At 53.7% G+C, this 19922-nt stretch overlaps 1 protein-coding gene across 1 annotated transcript; it reads left to right on the top strand.

Annotated features, from left to right (window-relative positions):
* Positions 1-637: 637 nt before the first annotated feature.
* Positions 638-19729, top strand: NOS3 (nitric oxide synthase 3). The gene is given in 27 exon segments (XM_052000440.1): positions 638-786; positions 2522-2624; positions 3785-3933; positions 4633-4795; positions 6410-6501; positions 7322-7463; positions 7869-8008; positions 9026-9200; positions 9677-9778; positions 10896-10986; positions 10989-11089; positions 11177-11250; positions 11472-11616; positions 11980-12084; positions 13309-13376; positions 13816-13932; positions 14057-14231; positions 14760-14892; positions 15012-15090; positions 15267-15454; positions 16615-16787; positions 16921-17131; positions 17252-17339; positions 18566-18687; positions 18769-18917; positions 19240-19434; positions 19515-19729. Coding segments are annotated over 27 exon segments (3579 nt in total). The 5' UTR covers positions 638-649; the 3' UTR covers positions 19677-19729.
* Positions 19730-19922: the final 193 nt, after the last annotated feature.

Below are 19922 nucleotides of genomic sequence, written 5' to 3'. Positions count from 1 at the left end.
GGAAAAAAAAAAAACTAAGATGTACGTGAAGGGGCGAACCAAGCCCTAGCTCTGGAGCCCGGTTGGCCATTTCGCTCAAGCATTCTGCGTCTCATTTTTTATCATCCATAAATGAGAGTGAGGGATAAGATTATCTTCAAGTTTCCTCCTGAATTTTTCAATCCTATGTTCCTAAGCTTATGTCAAGGCAAGATTTCCAAGTTCAAAGCCAGGAACCCGGTTATCTGACTCCTATTGCGGAACTGCGTTTATCTTTAAGGGCCTGGATCCTTACTCTGATCCACCATTCTGCTGGGCACCCTCTCCGCCCAGCACCCCATCCCTATGCTCAGTGCTTGTTCCAGTTCCCAAGGTCAGGACACCTGGGTTCCCACTTATCAGCCAGCAAGGCTAACAGGCTCCAAACGGAACCTCGGTGTCCGGGTCCCCCACCCCTCTTGGAGGGTGTGGGGCCTGTGGCCTTTACTGCCTCCCAGCTGAGCTGTTCCTGTCCCATTGTGTGTGGGGGCGGGGGTGGGGCCCAGGGCCTAGCTGCCAACCCCCGGTTCCCCCCAGGCCAGTCCCCTCCCCGCCGTCCCCCTCCCTTCTCTGTTTCCTAAGGAAAAGGCCGGTCCTTAGCTCAGAGCTGCCTAGTCTCTGAACTGCCAACATGGGCAATTTGAAGAGTGTGGGTCAGGAGCCCGGACCACCCTGCGGACTGGGGCTGGGGCTGGGGCTGGGACTATGCAGCAAACAGAGTGGGAGCCCAGGACCTGAGAACGGGGGTCCAGCCGTGGCTGACGTCAGGTGAGGGCCGTGTACAATGTGGTGTGGGAGGGCTGCAGGAGGGTTACAGGGGACCACCGCTGGGCTGAGGGTGCTGGAAACTTGGGAGTTATCGTGGCAGGGACACAGCCAGGACTCACAAAGGAGACTAATACACTCATAGAAAGCTAGAAAACGGGTTAGGGAAAGAAGAATAAGGACTTTATAATATCCAAAGGATGAATATTACAAAAAGAGAGTAGCCAGCCCTGAGGAGAGATTAGGAAGCCATCAGAGAGGGCTCAGCAAAAGTCTAGGGATTTCCAAAATCTGGTGAGGAGAAAGAGGAAAAGTCAGAGAGCCAGGGTAGTAGAGATGGTTAATTGGGGGGGAGAGCTTGGCGCACTCCTCCCTTCCACCATCCCCATCAGCAAACAAGCCTCTGTCCTCCTCCCCAGAAGACAATCATTTTCTCTAGAATCCTCCTAAGGGGATCATTCTGGGGTAAGAAACACTGATTTGGTCACAGACTTCCAGACTCAATCTCTAATCTAAGGATCCTTAACCATTTTTGTTGCATGACTTTTTTTTAGCAGTCCAGTGAAACCTGTAGACCTCATCTCACAATAACATTTTTTAATTAATTGAAAGAAATGCTCAGTTTTACCCTGAAGTTAGTGAAAATAAAGATAATTTTTTTTTCTGATCTGAATTCAGACTCACTTGAAATCTATCCTCAGACCCCAGATTAAGAACCTCTACTCTAGTCCTATCTATATTAGCAGCCCCTAGTTCCATCCTAGGAAATAAAAGTGTTAGTAAGGGGTGGGAGAGGGAAAAAGATTTGATTGGGGGGGGGCACCAAGAGAAGGCACCCAGGGGACAACATATATCCAAGGAGAAGGATGTTGGACTTTTAGGCAAAAATGGGGAGTTTGAAATCAAAGAAGCAATGGGACTGAAACACAGAAGTGCAGGTCATCTCTGGTCCAGAGCTGCCTGGGCCCCCTCCCTTCCTCCCCCACAGTGGCAGCTCTGGGAGGAAATGATAACGCTCTTGAGGCTTCCCTTCACACGATCTCCAGTCCTAAACCAGCCCCTAGCAGCCCCTGATGAGGAAGGGGTTCAAGCAGGAATCTGGGAAATCTGGGCAGAAAAATCCTGGCTGAAGATATCACAAGGACCTCCATCCAATCCCATCCCCCTGAGGTTTTTTACATCCCTGAGCACTGAAGCTAGTTCTTAGCAATAAGTAAAAGGGTCTTAGAGAACAGGACCCTACAGAGGGTATTGTGGGTAAAGCAAAACTCGAGTTTTCGGCTTCAGGCCTGTCCAAGACTTGAACCTCAATTGAGAAGGTCCTAGACAAAGCAAGAACTAGGATTACTGGTACCTAGGATAAAATTAAGTCAGAGGGAGGGAGGAGGAGACAGTTCTCCCCATTTGGGATGCAATTAAGCAGAGAAAAGGAGAGGCTTTTTACCCAGAAAGCTCAGCTTGAGCCCCTGAGGCACAAACAAAGATCCCTAACTCCAGAGCTGGCAGTTAGGGATATGGCAAGGCAGACACTGAGAAAGAAGCACAATGGAATGGGAGCCTTGAGGGTAATAGGGCTGAGTGATACATTCAGGAGGATTTGTGTCCCAGTCAGTTATCTGCAATGCCCTGGGGCAAAGTCCTAGCTGCCCCACTCTAGTTATAGCTCTGGTCCTAGAGATAGATCTTAGGGGAAATTAAGAGAAGTCCAGAACACCCATGATTCTTGACTCCCCAACAGCCCCCCAGTAGCCCGGCCACCGGAGGGGCCCAAATTCTCAAGAATAAAGAACTGGGAAGTAGGAAGTATCACATACGACACTCTGAGTGCCCAAGCCCAACAGGTAAGTTCCTTGGAACTTCTCCCTTCTCCTACCTCGATCTTTTCCTCTGAAAAGTAGAAAACCATCTGCAAGGAGGGCTTTGCTCTTTTACAAATCCAACCATTTAGAAATGGCACTTCCTTGGCACTTTCCAACCTTTCTTCCCCCAAATATGACTCAGATCTCCAATCCTAACAGTAATCCCAAACACCCCACTCACCACTCCCTGTCAATACCCTTCAAACTGCACAAGAGAAAGAAGACTGAACTATGAGTCACGAGATAAGAGGGTTTTAGCTCCAGTTGTGGTGAGTGACTGTCTCAGATTGCCTACCAAAGAGAGACTTTTGTCCCCACCTAACCCATATGGGTCTGTTATGAGATTCAATATTTAAATAAATATTAGATAGACAAGTAGGTAGATAAAGAGAGAAAAAGATAAGTTGACAGACAAACAAGTAGACAAGTAGAGAGACAGATATATAGACTAATAGACAAATAGACAAATAGACAGATAGATAAAAAGATAAACAGATGGGCAAGTAAATAGACAAGTAAATAGAAGACAAGTAGAGAAATAAACAGAGAGATAGACAAGCAGATTGAGAGATAGACAAATACATAGACAAACAAGTAGAGAGACAGAGCATGTGCCAGACATAATGCTAAAACTATATATGTGAGCAAAAGTTACGGCCCCAAGAGCTTATATTTTAATGGAAGAAGACAAAAAATGAAAGTGAAATAGGAAAGAGAGGCATGAAAAGAGAGGGATGGCAAGATGTGGAGAAGACGGTTCTAGAGGCACAATTCTGGCCAAGGGGAGGGAAAAGTTTACTATCACAGCTGGCAGCCATGAGCACATGCAACATGGTCTGTAAATGGCTGGGAAGAAACAACGGAGAAAATCAAAAGATGTAAAAGTACTTGGGAAAGTACAGGGGATCGGAGTGATAATACTCACACCTCAACCTTAGCCTCCTTACCTTAGCCTTAACTTTACTCATCCCTCTGATTCCAATGCTGATGCCACGTGCTCCCACTAATCTCCAGAATCCCTCTTAAACCTCACAGATCCACCTCAGAACCTACTCTGCTTTTAACTCCCCTCCCTGCAGAGTCCCGCCATCCCCACCCCCTTTCGGTCTTTTAGTCGCTGATCACCCTGTTCTCACCATCAGGATGGGCCCTGTACCCCAAGACGCTGCCTGGGCTCCCTTGTGTTTCCAAGGCAACTTCAAAGCCGCCCCACGGAGGGGCCCCCGGCCCCCGGCCAGCTACTCATCCAGGCCCGAGATTTCATTAACCAATACTACAGCTCCATCAAGAGGTGAGACCCCCACAGCCCAAACCCATCCCCTTCACCTCCTCTCTTCTGAAATCCCTAAACCAACCCCCTTCAAATTCCATCCACCGAAATGACCTCACCATTATTTTTTTAAAAAGCACAGTGTAATAGGAAGAAGGAAACAAGTATTAATGAGTAAGTGCCTGCTCATTGTGCTGTGATGTGCGCACATTATTCCATTTGATGCTCACTACTCTGAGAGAGAGATCCAATTATCATCCCCATTTTACAGTTGAAGGGACTGAGGCAAGCAGAATTTAAATGTCCTGCCACCCAAGTGGTCAAATTTGAACCCTTCCTTCCCTCCAGGCTAGAACTCTGAAACTACACCATGCAGCTGCCTTTCTGGAAAGAGATTCAGACCCTCTGAGGTCCCGCCTTCAAACTTTTTCCTAGATGTGTGAACTTCAGTCTCTTCCCCTCCAAAGTGAGGGGGCTGGTGCCTGTGGCTTCTGAGGGTCCAGCCAGCTCTAAGCCCATGAAAGTGGCCCACTGTGATCCCTCAGACCCCAGCTCTGACTTCTGCCCGTTCTCACCTCCCACCCCTCAGACCCCGCAATCCCTGCGGTCAGCAGGGCCTCCCGATCCTAAATCCCCGAGGAGCTTTCCCGAGTTCCCTGAGGAGCTATCCCGGAACATGCACAAAGCTCCCCCAACTCTGTGAAACCGTTCTTTCCCCAGGAGCGGCTCCCCAGCCCACGGACAACGGCTCCGGGAAGTAGAGGCTGAGGTGGCAGCCACAGGCACCTACCAGCTCCGGGAGAGCGAGCTTGTGTTTGGGGCTAAGCAGGCCTGGAGAAACGCCCCTCGGTGTGTGGGCAGGATACAGTGGGGGAAGCTGCAGGTAAGGGTGTGAAGGATGGAGGAGCAGGCCATCATCCAGGGAAGAAGATTCAGGGGGGCAGTGGGGTCGGAAAAAACGACCCATTCTTTGGCTTGTTCCATGGGAATTATTGGAGGAGCTGTCCCCAAGATCTCATCTCCTGTGGCCCTCAGCCCATTAGTCAACATTCTTAATTTTGTCCTCCCCTAGCTGCCAATGGTGGAAGGGCTGGAACACTTAACAACTAAGATAAACAGACTCCGAGCCCTACTAGTGCCCTTACAAGGCAATATTCAATACATTTGTGAAATGCCTGGCCTGTGAACAGCACCAGGAGGAGCACTGAGTGAATAACACGGTGGAGGGAAGAGACAGCTCCATCTTTACCTCCGGGTAGCCTTGCCTAAGCCACTTCCTGGGCCTCAGGTGTCTCACCTGTAGAACAAGAGGAGGTTGGGTGGGATGATCAATTCCAGCTGTAAATCTCTGCTCCTATAAATCATGTTCCAAGCTGTTCTAACAGAGACTCAGCAGGAAGGACAATCGAGGAGAGTCTGCTGGAAAAAATTAGTACAGGGAAGGCTTCTGGGAAGCGGGTCTCCTCTTTCTTTCTCTGCCTACCAAAGGGGGCATGGTGGTCAGCATACTCCCAGGAGAGTGTGACGGCCTTCATCCCAAAGAGAACAAAAACAATAAGAAAAATATTTAGCATTTACACATCTTACAAAGTGCTCTGTATATGTTATCCTAATTATCTTCATGACCCTGGGGGGCAGGGGCTATGGTTACCCCTATTTTATAGATGAGAAAAGCTTACTTTCCCAGGGACACCTAGGTAGGACTGAGGAAAGATTATGAATTCAGTCCCCCGATCCCAAGTCAAACACTCTCTACTGTGCTTCCTAGCTGCATCATGCTTCGGCCTCCCCATCAGTAGGGCCTCTACCTGTCTTTGAGGAGTTTACAATCTAATTGGAAAGAGCGTTAGAAAGGAGAGGGATCACTAATGAAGACAAACCGCTCCTTCTCAACTATAAGGACAACAAATTAGGAAAGGGACACAGGAGCCTTGGGGAAAGTAGGAAAAATGTGCCTTATCCAGCTCATGGCCTATTACTCATGAGACATTAGTGTTGAGAGGCAGCTGTGGTATAACAAAGAACATTATTTTTAAGTCCTGGCTCTGACATTTACTTTCTGTAAATAATCTTGGATAAAAAACAAATGTAAACTTTCTGAACCTCTGGTGTTTCATTTATGAGTCCTTATACTGCCCACCTTAAAGAGTTGTTAGGAAAATCAAGTGAACTAAGAAAGTGATATTTTTACAATAAGATAAGATTTACAAAACACTTTACTTACGGCAGTCCTCTGAGATACATAGTGAAGATGTTATTATCCCCATTTTGCTGAATAGGAACTGAGGCTGAATACCAGAGAATTTCCGGGACTTCTCCATTTTCACAGCCATGATGAGGGAGGATTTGGACTGAAATATTAGCCCGGGTCTTCTGATTCCGAGTCCATTCTCTTGCTTCCAACCCCTAAGAAAACCATAAAATGTCATATATAAATATAAGCCATTATTGTTTTTGTCGTGGGTTCCAACTGTCTGATGCTATCCTGCCACTCCAGGTGTTTGATGCCCGAGATTGCAGCTCTGCTCAGGAGATGTTCACCTATATCTGCAATCACATCAAATATGCTACCAACAAAGGCAACCTTCGGTGAGTGGCAGGCTATGGGGCCCCTTTCCCCACCCTGTGAGACTCCCACTCAGTGCTAAGAACTGCCCTGCCACCTACTCACACCCTCTCACTCACTCCAACTCCAATGCCGTCGGACACTCTCCCCTCAATCACACACTCCCTCTTAGCCCATACTGGAACTCTTCCCGCACCAGAGCCTTAACTCACATAGGACCACTGGGGCTCTGTCCCGGGCTGCTTTCATTGCACTTGGACACAGATGTCCTCCTTGTGGTAACCACTGTCCCTGGGTCTGCCTAAATCACCACAAAGTGTGATTGTCCCTCTGAGACCCCCTCCAGAATCCTCTTGCCAGGGTGCACTTCTCCCCTCAGCCTCTGTGGGGTCAGACTGGACATGGGGTCATTACCATATCTCATCCCACCCCCAGTTAAATCTGGTTTGGGGTAAAAAAATTTCCACGTTACAATCCCATCTCCTACAATACCCAAAAGACCTTCTCCTCCTCAGTCTGTTCCCTTCAGAGACTCTCCACCATTACCAGTCCCAGGTGTTCCTCAAAGCCCTTCAGCAGGTTTGTATAGAACAGGGGTCCTCAAACTATGGCCCCGGGCCAGATGTGGAAGCTGAGTGCGATTATCCCCCTCACCCAGGGCTATGAAGTTTCTTTATTTAAAGGCCCACAAAACAAAGTTTTTGTTTTTACTATAGTCCGGCCCTCCAACAGTCTGAGGGACAGTGAACTGGTTCCCTAATTAAAAAGTTTGAGGACCCCTGGATAGGACAACTGTAAATACGGAGCATCTACGGGAAGGTCTCATGTCACCTTGTTCCCTAGCTCAGCCATCACAGTGTTCCCGCAGCGCTCCCAAGGCAAGGGGGACTTCCGTATCTGGAACAGCCAGCTGATCCGATACGCGGGCTACCGGCAGCAGGATGGCTCCGTCCTGGGGGACCCAGCCAACGTGGAGATCACTGAGGTAGGTGATGGAGCCAGGGACCTGGCTAACGTGAGATGGAGAAGGGGAGGGTGGTTGCCATGGAGATCATGGAGGTAAGGGCTGGAGGGAGGAGATGAGGTGCTTGGACGACATGGGGATCACGGGGCTAGAGAAGATAAGGAGTCGTCGTAGGGATCACTGATGTGATAGAAATAGGTTGGTCATTGTATCGAGGTAGGAAATGGGGGGTGGCCCTGGTGGGGACCACCAAGGTAAGATGCTTGGTCATAAGGAAGATCAGTATGGTGGGAAGGTCGTGTAGGGGACCACTGAGGAGAGAGAAAAGAGCTCCTGGCCGACGTGAAGGTCGCTAAAGTGGGCAACGCAGGATGGCTGACGCTGCAGTCTGACATAAGGGCCGTTGCCTGGGATCTCCCCCCTCAGCTCTGCATCCAGCATGGCTGGACCCCCAAGAATGGGCGCTTTGATGTGCTGCCGCTGCTGCTCCAGGCCTCCGACGAGCCGCCTGAACTCTTCCCTCTGCCTCCTGAACTTGTGCTCGAGGTGCCGTTGCAACATCCCACGTGAGTGGTGGTGGGGAAGAGGGGCACGGTGGTGGTCTGGGCTGCAGGAGCTCCGGGCCCCTTCCGGATGCACTCCCTGAGCAGTACATTGCACCAGGCCAATGCATAGGGGCACCAGGAAGCACAAGGCAGGGTCCCTGACCTCCTGGGAGGGAATAAGGCGAGTCTACAAAGAACCGTAATCCAAAGTAGGGTCATGGAAATTCAACAGAGAATAAGGCTCGGGAAGGAAAGACAATGAGTTCTGGTCCGGATATGCTGAATTTGGAGCAGACCCAGAGGTCCAGAATGCATGACTGTAGTTCAGCTGAGAGACTGGATCAGGGAATTGTAGATGGAACCATCAAACCTGTGAGGATTGGTGAGGTCATGAGACCAGAGTTGGGGAGAAAAAGGTCCAGAACAGAGCCTCGGGGAACACCCAAGGGAGGTAGAACACGGATGAAGAACCGGCGAAGACTGAGAAGTCAGACAGGAAGAGGATTGGGAGAGTGCCTCAAAAACCTAGTGAGGAGAGTGTCCAGGAGGAAGTGGCCAGAGGCTGCAGAGCGAGCAAGGACGAGGGCTGGGAGAAGCTCATGCGATCTGGCACGGCACGGAGGGGCCTTGTTTTTCCAAAAGCTAGGCTAGTGGAGCACAAATTCTACAGGTCTTCAAAAGCTGGGAAGACTTACACGGTCCCAAAGAGAGGAGCTGTGTAAAGAGGTTTGTCACAGGAGGTAGCCAGGAAAGGAACAGACCCATTGGCTGATAGCTGTGTCCTACTGGGCCCTGCAGAGCATTCACCTCGTACCTTAGGAGATGCTTTCCTAGGCCTTCATCAAATGCTCGCTGACTTGGCTTGACTGTGGATCGATGAAAGTTCTAGGAGAGAAATGAGATTTAAGCCTGGAAAGACAGGGATGATTTAGGCCAGCGGAGACGGGGGCACGGGGAGGGACGCCCCTCGGAGCTGGAGCTCCGCTCCCCGGGCCCGTGCCCACGCCGTTCTCTTCCGCCCGTGTCCCGCCCCGGCAGGCTGGAGTGGTTTGAGTCCTTGGGCCTTCGCTGGTACGCCCTGCCGGCCGTGTCCAACATGCTGCTGGAGATCGGGGGGCTGGAGTTCCCCGCAGTGCCCTTCAGCGGCTGGTACATGAGCAGTGAGATTGGGATGCGCAACCTGTGTGACCCCCACCGCTACAACATCCTAGAGGTGAGAGCCTGGTGAGGGCCAGCTGCAGCCCGGGGGCACCACGGTGATCCCGGAGAGGAGGAAGGCTAGGAACGGGGGCCCAGCCCCAGATCCCCTCACGCTTACTTGGCGTTTCTGTCCAGGAGCAAGGAAGGAGTTAAGAACTGGAAGAAAAGTGGGGACCGGATTGTAGAAGGGGAAAGAGGATCAAAGTAATTTCCCCTTCCTATGCTTCCTTTACAGAGAAAAAGCCAAACCAACCTCAAACCTTCCCAGGCTGCCCCTTAGCTAGAAGGCACCTCAATAGGTGCTGCCATTTTCCTTTTGAAGGGATTTGACAAAATGACCCCTAAGGGCCTAGCTAGCTGAGAACTCCGGGGGGGGGGGGCAGGATCTGTAGGCTCTCCCCCGTAAAGAGCGCAGGGTCCGAGAGAATGAGGCAGACTGTCTCCCCGCCCTGCCCCCTACTAAACCCTCCTGTGCACCCCTGCTCCCAGGACGTGGCCGTCTGCATGGACCTGGACACGCGGACAACCTCATCCCTGTGGAAGGACAAGGCAGCAGTGGAGATCAACCTGGCCGTGCTGCACAGCTACCAAGTAGGGAGCGGGAGGGACTGGGGATGGAGGGGTGGGAATGGGAGGGGCCGAACCAGGGAGCTCAGGGCCTCCTGGGAGGCGTAGCCACAGCGCTACCATGGGGGGGGGGGGGGGCAGGGAACAAGGAACTGGGGGCCAAGGGACAAGGTGGGGCCGAGGGGCAAGGTGGGGCCGAGGGGCAAGGAACTGGGGGCCGAGGGGCAAGGTGGGGCCGAGGGGCAAGGAACTGGGGGCCGAGGGACAAGGTGGGGCCGAGGGGCAAGGAACTGGGGACCGAGGGACAAGGAACTGGGGGCCGAGGGGCAAGGAACTGGGGACCGAGGGACAAGGTGGGGCCGAGGGGCAAGCAACTGGGGGGCCGAGGGACAAGGTGGGGCCGAGGGGCAAGGAACTGGGGGCCGAGGGGCAAGGAACTGGGGACCGAGGGACAAGGTGGGGCCGAGGGGCAAGGAACTGGGGACCGAGGGGCAAGGAACTGGGAACCGAGGAGAACCGCGGCCATGATGTCCTAGTGCATCCTGGGAGTAGCCGCCCAAAGCTGAATGCTGAGCACCTACATCATCTGCAAGTTAGAGCTCACAGAGCCCACTGCTCTGTGGACACTGCAGCTCTACGAGGGCCCAGTGCATGCTGGTTAGGGTTGGATGGAGTTCATTCCAGGCAACACATAACAGTTCACATTAATCTTGGGTGTCATTTACGTAGCACTTGGAGATTTTTAAAGTACTGTTCAAATGGTACCTTATTTGAGCCTCATGATAACCTTGTGGGAAGATGCTATTATCGTTCCCATTTTACAGATGAGGAAACTAAGGGTAAGACAGCTTAAGTCACTTGCTAGTATGTCTGAAATAGGACTTAAACTCAGGCCCTCCTGTTTCCAAGTCTGATGCGACATTATTCGCCCCCTGTGGCGCTTGGCCGTCCGGAAGGACTTGGTGCACCCGTACCAAATGACAGGAGCAGAGGCTGTGTAGAAAATGGGGGTCACCCCGTTGCTGGTTATACTGCAATAAGGGATACGGGGAGCAGAGGTTAGAATCTGCAGGGCGGGTCGGGCCCCCCACACACGGTCCCTGCCTCAGTGTGAATGCGGAGGCCCTTCCCTCTCCCGCAGCTGGCCAAAGTGACCATCGTGGACCACCACGCGGCCACGGCCTCCTTCATGAAGCATCTGGAGAACGAGCAGCGGGCACGGGGCGGCTGCCCCGCGACTGGGTCTGGATCGTCCCCCCAATCTCCGGCAGCCTCACCCCAGTCTTTCACCAGGAGATGGTCAACTACTTCCTGTCACCTGCCTTCCGCTACCAGGTGTCTATGTCTTCCGCCCCGACGCCCCGTATCTGACTCCCCCCTCACGTGGGCCACCTGCACTGACCTTTGATACTTCTGCTCTAGCCTGACCCGTGGAAGGGGACAGCAGCAAAAGGAACGGGAATCACTCGGAAAAAAACATTTAAGGAAGTGGCCAAGTATGCAACCCCTGACCTCCTTCCTCAGGCCCCAAATACCACTGGGCAAACCCACACGCCAGCTCTCCTAACGATCCCTTCCTGCAAGCCCCCTGCCCGCTCCCTGCTCCCCAACTCTGGGGCCTCCCTTCCCCTCCAACTCTATGACATCTCCCATCCCCTTCATCACCGCGCTTCCGAGGACGCGGCTCACTCCTTCTCCAATCCCCACCCTCCATCAGCGCAGTGAAGATCTCGGCTTCCCTCATGGGCACAGTGATGGCCAAGCGAGTGAAGGCGACGATTCTGTACGGCTCAGAAACTGGCCGGGCCCAGAGCTACGCTCAGCAGCTGGGGAGGCTGTTCCGGAAGGCCTTCGATCCTCGGGTACCGACTGGGGATGCGGGTTAGGAGAGGGGCAACCTAGGGCGGAGGAGGGAGGCTGGGCACAGTGAGGACAGGTGTCAAGGGGGATGCACTCAGGAGGCCCATTAGCCAGGACCGGGGGGTAAGGGGAGAGCTGAAGGGTGAGGAAGACTGCGTGAGTCCAGATGAAGTCAAACCCCACGGGCATCAGTGCAGTTCTGAAGTCTTGGAAGTCAGGGAGGAAAGACTCAAACACAGCTCAGGTCAATATTCAGGGGGCAGAAGAGATCGAGACAGGAAGAGGTGGGACAAGGGGAGCAGCTGGGATTCTGGAGTAGGAAGATACCTCCCCCGTAACACACACCCCTTCCCCCACCCTCCCAGGTCCTCTGCATGGATGAGTATGACGTAGTGTCCCTGGAGCATGAGACCCTTGTCCTGGTGGTAACTAGCACATTCGGGAATGGAGACCCTCCAGAAAATGGAGAGGTGAGGGCCAAAAGCCGAGGGGCCCTTAGGGGAATGAAGGAGGAGAGGGGACTCGGGACTGGCCAACTCATTGGAAATGAACGTCCAAGAATAAGACATGAATATTGTGGTAGTTTCCTCACACATATACATCATTTGGGAGAGAGAGAGAGAGAGAAAGAGGAGAGAGAGAGAGAGAGAGAGAGAGAGAGAGAGAGAGAGAGAGAAGGAGGGAGGGGGGCAGAGAGACAGAGACAGAGAGAGAGGGAGGGAAGGAGGGAGAGAAAGAACTGATTCTCATTATGATTTTGCCATGACTTAAAAGAAATTAATGCTTCAGATCAAAACCTAGGGAAGCTTTGAAATTCATCGCTGGTATCCTACTTCCCCTCTAATAGCTATGCTTTAAGATAATTAATGTACCACATTTGGGGAGTACAGACCTAGATTTACTTCAAGCACAGATAACCCAGGCAATCAAAGACATGGATATCTCATGCTTGTTTGGAAAAGAAAATACTGTTTATTTAGTAAGATACACATTACATGCTACTTCCTACCATGAAATATCCCCGTGGCTTAAATATTTTTTAAAAAGATGCCTGAGCACCAATTTGGATTATTTGATACTGACTTGTTATCAGTTTTCTCTAGCATCCTGCGATCCACAGGACATTGCCCTCCCCCATCATTCTCATTTCTTCTGCCTCCTAGATCCTGTGGCCACTGACTAAAAGGCTGGTGTTCCAGCCAGTTCATTGGCATATTTCTCCTATTTATTCTAGGCAACAGATAATCTTAACATACTCAAGTGTCGAGTTGATACTTATTAGCCTCTGTTCTTATGCAAGTCCCCACTTCTCCAAACCTCAGTTTCCTTATTTGTCCGATAAGGATAACAACACTTGTGTTACTTACTTTGTGGGGCTATGAGAAAAGTGTTTTGTGAGCCGGGAAGCGCTCTATAAATGTGGCTTGTCACCCCCGTTATTATTTGTTAAATCCTGAGTACAAGTCATCCTCACCAGCTAATTCTGTACCTGATCTCAGCTCTCTCCTTCTCTGTCCCTGCTTCTCAAAAGCAAGACAAGGTCATGTGCTGTTTCTCATTTGGAACTTCTCCCTTTACCAGAGGATGGCTGAATCCAACCTTTGAAAAGGACCAGATCTTTATTCCTTCTGCATAATTTTAAACAGGGCAAAAACACAGCTTTTAAAGCTAAATGATTTTCTTCCTATCCCCAGAGATTTGCGGCCGCCCTGATGGAAATGTCTGGCCCCTACAACAGCTCTCCCAGACCAGAGCAGCACAAGTGAGAACCCCCCGGGGGTGTAGGGGAGGAAAGGGGGGCCTCCATCTCCCTCTCTTCTGTGTCGGTTTCCTGTTGTTCATTTGATGGCGTGCTACTTACTGGAAATGAGCCATCGGCTCTGGAAAGCAGACCAAGATGGCCCCAACCCATGGGAAGCCCAACCCATTCCAGTCCCAGGCGTAAAGGCTCTGGGAGATCAGGTCAATCCAGAGGCCCCCTTCAAAGAGCGGGAAGGGGGTGCTCGGGGGCCGAGCCCACTGGGGCCCGGAGCTCTCTGCCCCGGGCCTGCCCCTCCGAGGGCTCAGCCAGGCAGGCGGAGGCTCCCAGGGTCTCTTTCTCTGCGCGTGTCTGAGTTCTCTCTGTGTCTGTCACCCTCCGGCTGGGGCTCTGGGCTCAGGGGCCCTCTGTGACGTCTCCCCCCTTGGGCTGCCTTTTCCAGAAGCTACAAGATTCGCTTCAACAGCGTCTCCTGCTCAGACACGCTGGTGTCCTCGTGGCGGCGGAAGAGGAAGGAATCCAGTAACACCGACAGTGCGGGAGCCTTAGGGACCCTGAGGTCAGAGGGCTGGGGGCCCTTTCCCGAGTGGGTTGGACCCGCTGGTCAGAGAGAGCTGGCGATCCTCAGGACCACGGACAGGGCTGCCGGGGAGGGACCGCCTTTGACACCCCCGCCCTTCCAGGTTCTGTGTGTTTGGGCTCGGCTCCCGCGCCTACCCCCACTTCTGTGCCTTTGCCCGGGCCGTGGATACGCGTCTGGAAGAGCTGGGGGGAGAGAGGCTCCTGCAGCTGGGCCAGGGGGATGAGTTATGTGGCCAGGAAGAGGCTTTCCAGGGCTGGGCCCAAGCTGCATTCCAGGTGAGCCCCAACGGGATCCAAATGTGAACTCTAACCCCCCGACCGCGGACCATGGGCGTCCCTGTCTAACCCTGTCTGCCCCCCTCCACACTCAGCCCATCTTTCCTCCTTTACAAATCACTGTGTTCCTGCCCCTGCTATGGGAGCCAGAGAAGACAAGGGCTCTAGGAACTTACATTAAAATTCACCAGTAAAAGGAGGAGAACTTGAGAAACAGATAAAAGGCAGAAAATCCATAACAATTCCAGCCCCCAAAGCCGGGCCACAAGATGCATCCTAGAAGAGCCGGACCCCAAGCTCTCACCGGCTCCCTTCTTTTCCACAGCTGTTTTTCCTAAAGGACGTCTTTAGAGACTTCCTACTTCGAGAAGGGGTCGGGGCCATGGGATGCTAAACTCCAACAAATACAACTCTTGGCCACCACCATCCTTCCTTCTTCTCCAGGAGCTCCCTCCCTGAGCCACAGAGCCTTAGTGCAGGAGGAGAGCTTCTCACCGGCCTCCCCTCTCTCTTTCTCTGCCCAACAAGGCCTCCTGTGAGACCTTCTGTGTGGGGGACGACGCCAAAGCTGCTGCTCGGGACATATTCAGCCCCAAGAGAAGTTGGAAACGCCAAAGATACCGCCTGAGTGCCCAGCCGGAGGGGCTCCAGCTGCTGCCGGGTAATGCCCATCCTTCCGTAGGTTCCCTAATCTGTCTTGGCAACATCACCCCCCTAAGTCTCCCCAATACCCCACGTCCCTGGGCCCTGACTCAAGCCCTGCCTCTCTTTGCCCTCCAGGCCTGATACATGTACACAGGAGGAAGATGTTCCCAGCCACCGTCCTCTCCGTGGAAAACCTGCAGAGCAGCAAGTCCACGTAATAGCTGACCCCATCCCACCGTTCCCTTCCCCCTCTTTTCTAACCCTCTAGATTTCCTCCCATGTTCCTCCAGGAATCCTCCAAGCAGCCCCCCACTCAAAAGCTTTCCTCTCCCTGCTGTGTCCCCCCTACTGCAACTGCCCCCCATCACGCTCTCCTCCTTCCCCCATCAGCCGGGCCACAATCCTGGTTCGTCTGGCCACAGGGGGGCAGGAGGGCCTGCAGTATCAGCCCGGTGACCACATTGGGATCTGCCCCCCCAACCGGCCTGGCCTGGTGGAGGCCCTGTTGAGCCGAGTAGAGGATCCACCCCTGCCCAGTGAGCCTATTGCTGTGGAGCAGCTGGAGAAGGGGAGCCCAGGTAAGGAGCCCCTCTGGATGTATTGTCCTAGAGACACGACACGTAGCAAACCCCACCACGTGGCCAGGTGCCCAAGTAGATAGCTCCCACCTCCTTCATCCAGCATCCTTTGGCCATTCCAGGGGTACAGCTGGAAACTTGCTGCGATTCTTCTCTGACCAGTGTGAGTAAGCCATTCTCTTAATCACATGCAAAAGCACAAGAGGGAAGTTACAGAGCCTGAGCTTGAGGAAAGTGTCCATGATGAGGGAAGGGAAAAGGGGAGAGAAGGTCCAGGGACCTTGCACACAGTCTGGACAATGTTTAGATGCTTGTGCTGAATTGGGCATCAAACCAAGCAAATGTAGTCTGACTTCAGGCATCCTGAACAGTAGTTTCTAGAATTAAAGGGGTTTCTTTCCCAAAAATTGTCTTGAGGGATGCCTCCCACTCCCCCCCCAAAAAAAGGCAAGCCAAGTTTAGTAGTCTTGAGGGGCTATTCTTTCCTGGAGCCTTCTGCCAAAGGGTTTTGTGGGCTAGTTCCCAGTGCCCGGCCACCAACTGCCACCTACATTGGGTACCATGGTCAGTGGTGGAAAACAAGGTCAGGGAAGAAAGAATCAGAAAAACATTGCCTGTGGGCACTACTAGAAACTGAGTATTTCACTGAAGATGTCACCTACGTCACAGGATCCCCCAGGTACCCCTCTCCCTGTCCCTGGTAAAGGGTAAAGGTCACTGAGACCTTTAGTATACTGAAAAGAGATTAGGATTTGGAATCAAGAGTAGACAAATTCAAACCCACCCTTCATGCTCAAGCACTGTGCCATAATGGGCAAGTTATCTAACTTTCAGGGGCTCGCTTTCCTAATCAATAAAATGGGAATAATAATGACTCCTTCAGAGGGTCAGTGGGAGAATCAAATAAGATATGTAACGGACTTTGTAAACTGGAGTACTATAGAAATGCATCACGGTAGTGCAAAAAGGCTTCTTCCATTTGTGCTCCCTGTCCCTTCACTGAATATCAAACCTGGGCCTACTTGATTCAAGAGCCAACTTTCTATTACTCCATGATGATTCCATCTTAATGGCCCCTGGCATTGCTTAGCCCTTCATCCCTCCTCCCTAAGGACAACAGAGAAGGCAAGCCAGCTAACATCTGCCTGTGCTGTCCCCAGGCAGCCCACCCCCAGGCTGGGTCCGGGACCCCCGGCTGCCCTCGTGCACCTTACAGCAGGCCCTCACCTTTTTCCTGGACATCACCTCCCCCCCGGGGCCTCAGCTCCTTCGCCTGCTCAGCACCCTGGCAGAGGAGCCCAGCGAGCAGCAAGAGCTGGAGGCTCTCAGCAAGGTGAGAGGGGGGAGCCCAGTGGTGGAAGGCGATGGCGGGGCGGGGGGGGGGGGGGAGGAGAGTGTCACCCGGCAGGGCTGAGGCGTTCCCAGTGTGCGCGGCTCCCCAGCCTCTCCATCCGTCCCCACTGCAGGATGCTCGGCGCTATGAGGAATGGAAATGGTTCCGCTGCCCGACGCTTCTGGAGGTGCTGGAGCAGTTCCCGTCGGTGGCCCTGCCAGCGCCTCTGCTCCTCACCCAGCTGCCTCTGCTCCAGCCACGGTACTACTCGGTCAGCTCTGCACCCAGTGCCCACCCCGGGGAGATCCACCTCACAGTGGCTGTGCTGGCGTACAGGACCCAGGGTGAGCCCCCACGGGGAGAGGGGGAGGGGGCACAAAAGGAGGGGCCGGGGAGAGGGGTGAGCAGGCCCCAGAAGGCGCCCCTTTTACCACTTTACCAATACCGTCTTCTTCTCCCGGCAGATGGGCTCGGCCCCCTGCACTATGGGGTCTGCTCCTCATGGTTAAGTCAGCTCAAGGCTGGAGACGTAGTACCCTGCTTCATCAGGGGGTAAGACTCACAGACCCCGTCCAACCCCCTCATTTTATGGGATTTGAGCTTGGATCTTCTGATTCAGAAAGGGGGAAGAGGGAAGGACCCTGAAGGGAAGAACTGAAGGTTGCACACTGGGGAGGAAGGCTGGGCTGGGGGCTGACCTTTTGAGCCAGTCCAAGACAAGCACACAGATAGCCTGATTCCCTTCCCAGCGAGTGGTGCCCACTTACCACCCAAAGATGCAGCTCCCGAGAAGCACATTTCTGGATATAGTCTAAAACCAGGACGGCAAAGCATATTGTCTCCTGGAAATGACCATCTCCACACTCCCACTGCATTCTGGAGCCGCCAGGCTGGGGTGGATATTTTTCGCGATCGTTTCAGCTAGTATACAGAGACTGACAGTATAAACTTTATTCTGCCTGGCAATGAGGAATGCTGTCCCATTTTGCAGCTTCCAGAAATGCACGTTGGAAAGAGAGACCTAGGATGAAGCCGGGTAGTGCAGTGGGTAGAGCAGCAGCTTAGGGACGGGAGGACCAGAGTTCAAGTCCAACCTCACACATCTGATTCTTATAAGTTGTCTGACTCGCGGCAGGTGATTTAACCCCATTGCCTCAAAAAAAAAAAAAAAAAAAAAAACACCTAGGACAGCTCCCAGAAGAGCAAATGCAAGGCCCATCACCCAGACTGATCGATGAACTAGTCCAATGAACAGATGTGTCATCTTGAACCAAATACAAATATTATGGATTTCACTGTACCTCAAATACTTTAAAAAAGGATAAAACTAACCCATTCAGGGAGCCAGTGTGAATCAGATCCGAATAAAGCCCGACCTAAAACAAAACCAGAATGTTTCAACATTCTCCAAATCAAGTCAGATGATTTATCATTTCATCCATCAACAGATGGGAGCTTAGTGGGTGGGGGAAACATTAGCAGGCACTTGGTGGGACTCGTTTTACAGAGGAGAAGAGCCCCAGAGTAGGAGGAGCCAAGCTCACGGGCCCTGGTTCCCCTGTCCTGCGTGCCCCCCCCAGACGGCCTAGGTGTTGGGTCCCTAAGGAGATGGGCGGCCAGCCCAAGGCCTGCATCACTGCTGCTCCTGGCAGTTACCGGCGGCCCTCCTGAGGGCCGGCTTCCAGGCTGGCCTGTAAAGGCCTCCCTGGGGCGGCCCCAGCCCTGCTCGGGCCCCGCGGAGAGCCGGGAAGCAGAGACGAGACTTGTCTTTCCCTCAGAGCTCCATCCTTCCGGCTGCCATCGGACCCCAGCGTGCCCTGCATCCTCGTGGGGCCTGGCACGGGCATCGCCCCCTTCCGCGGGTTTTGGCAGGAGCGGTTACACGACATCGAGAACAAAGGTTCGCCGCGGGGAAGGTGGGGCCGGGGGCCGGGGCGGTTAGGGACGGAGCGGGACACCCGCTAAGCACGGCCACTTCCAGGACTGCACCCTGCCCCCATGACCCTGGTCTTCGGGTGTCGCTGCTCGCAGCTCGACCACCTGTACCGAGAGGAGGTGCAAGATGCCCAGCATCGAGGGGTCTTCGGCCGCGTGCTCACGGCCTTTTCCAGGGAACCGGACAGCCCCAAGGTTGGCCAAGGGAAAGGAAGGGAAGCGGAGCGGGAGCGGAGGGGAAGGAGCTGGAGTTGGGAAAATAAAGGAGACAAGATGGGAGAGGAAGGGCGGAAGAGGAAAAGGGCGAAAAGAGAAGGGAAAGCGGAGAGAATTAGAAGGAGCTTAGGGAGGGGAGGAAACAAGGGGGGAGGAAAAAAGAACGAGAAAGGGGTAAGCGGTGGGGGAGAGGGGAGTGGAAGGGAAAGAAGATGGCAGGCAGGAAAGATAAGCGGAGGGAGGGGGAAGGGGCTGGGAGCGCCGCTCCATCTGTGCCCCTGGGGCTCCTCCCCTCCCCCAGACCTACGTGCAGGACATCCTGCGGGCAGAGCTGGCCTCCGAGGTGCACCGCGTGCTGTGCCTCGAGGGCGGCCACATGTTCGTCTGTGGCGACGTCACTATGGCGACCAGCGTTCTGCAGACGGTGCAGCGAATCCTGGCCACGGAGGGCGGGATGGAGTTGAGCGAGGCGGGAGACGTCATCGGGGTGCTGCGGGTAAGGGGGCGGGGCGGAGGCGGGGGCGGGGGGTTGCGCAGCCGGCCTGAGCCCGGGGCTGAGCGCGAGACCTCCCGCAGGACCAGCAGCGCTACCACGAGGACATCTTCGGGCTGACGCTGCGCACGCAGGAGGTGACGAACCGCATTCGCACGCAGAGCTTCTCCCTGCAGGAGCGGCAGGCGCGGAGCGCCGTGCCCTGGGCTCTCGCCGATCCTACCCCGGAGACCCCGGAGTCCTGAGGGCCCGGAGCCTGCTGGGCCGCCCGCTCGCATTAAAGTCTCTAGTTTTGATAGCTCCGCCTCGGCTTTACTCCCGAATCCCGGGCTAATGGGGAGCCTGGCCTGGAAACGCCGGCTCTGTTTGGGGGGAAGGGGGTCCCGGTGCAGCCCGTGACGCGCCTGCCTCCCCTGCTTTCCACGGGAAGACTCCCAGCCCCAAGGCCCAGCTCCTCCGCTTGCCTGCCACGGAACCTGGGGTGCTCGTTC

Source organism: Antechinus flavipes, chromosome 5, assembly GCF_016432865.1.
Source record: "Antechinus flavipes isolate AdamAnt ecotype Samford, QLD, Australia chromosome 5, AdamAnt_v2, whole genome shotgun sequence".
In the NCBI taxonomy this organism is placed as follows: domain Eukaryota; kingdom Metazoa; phylum Chordata; class Mammalia; order Dasyuromorphia; family Dasyuridae; genus Antechinus; species Antechinus flavipes.
This window is presented reverse-complemented; position numbering and strand designations above follow the sequence as displayed.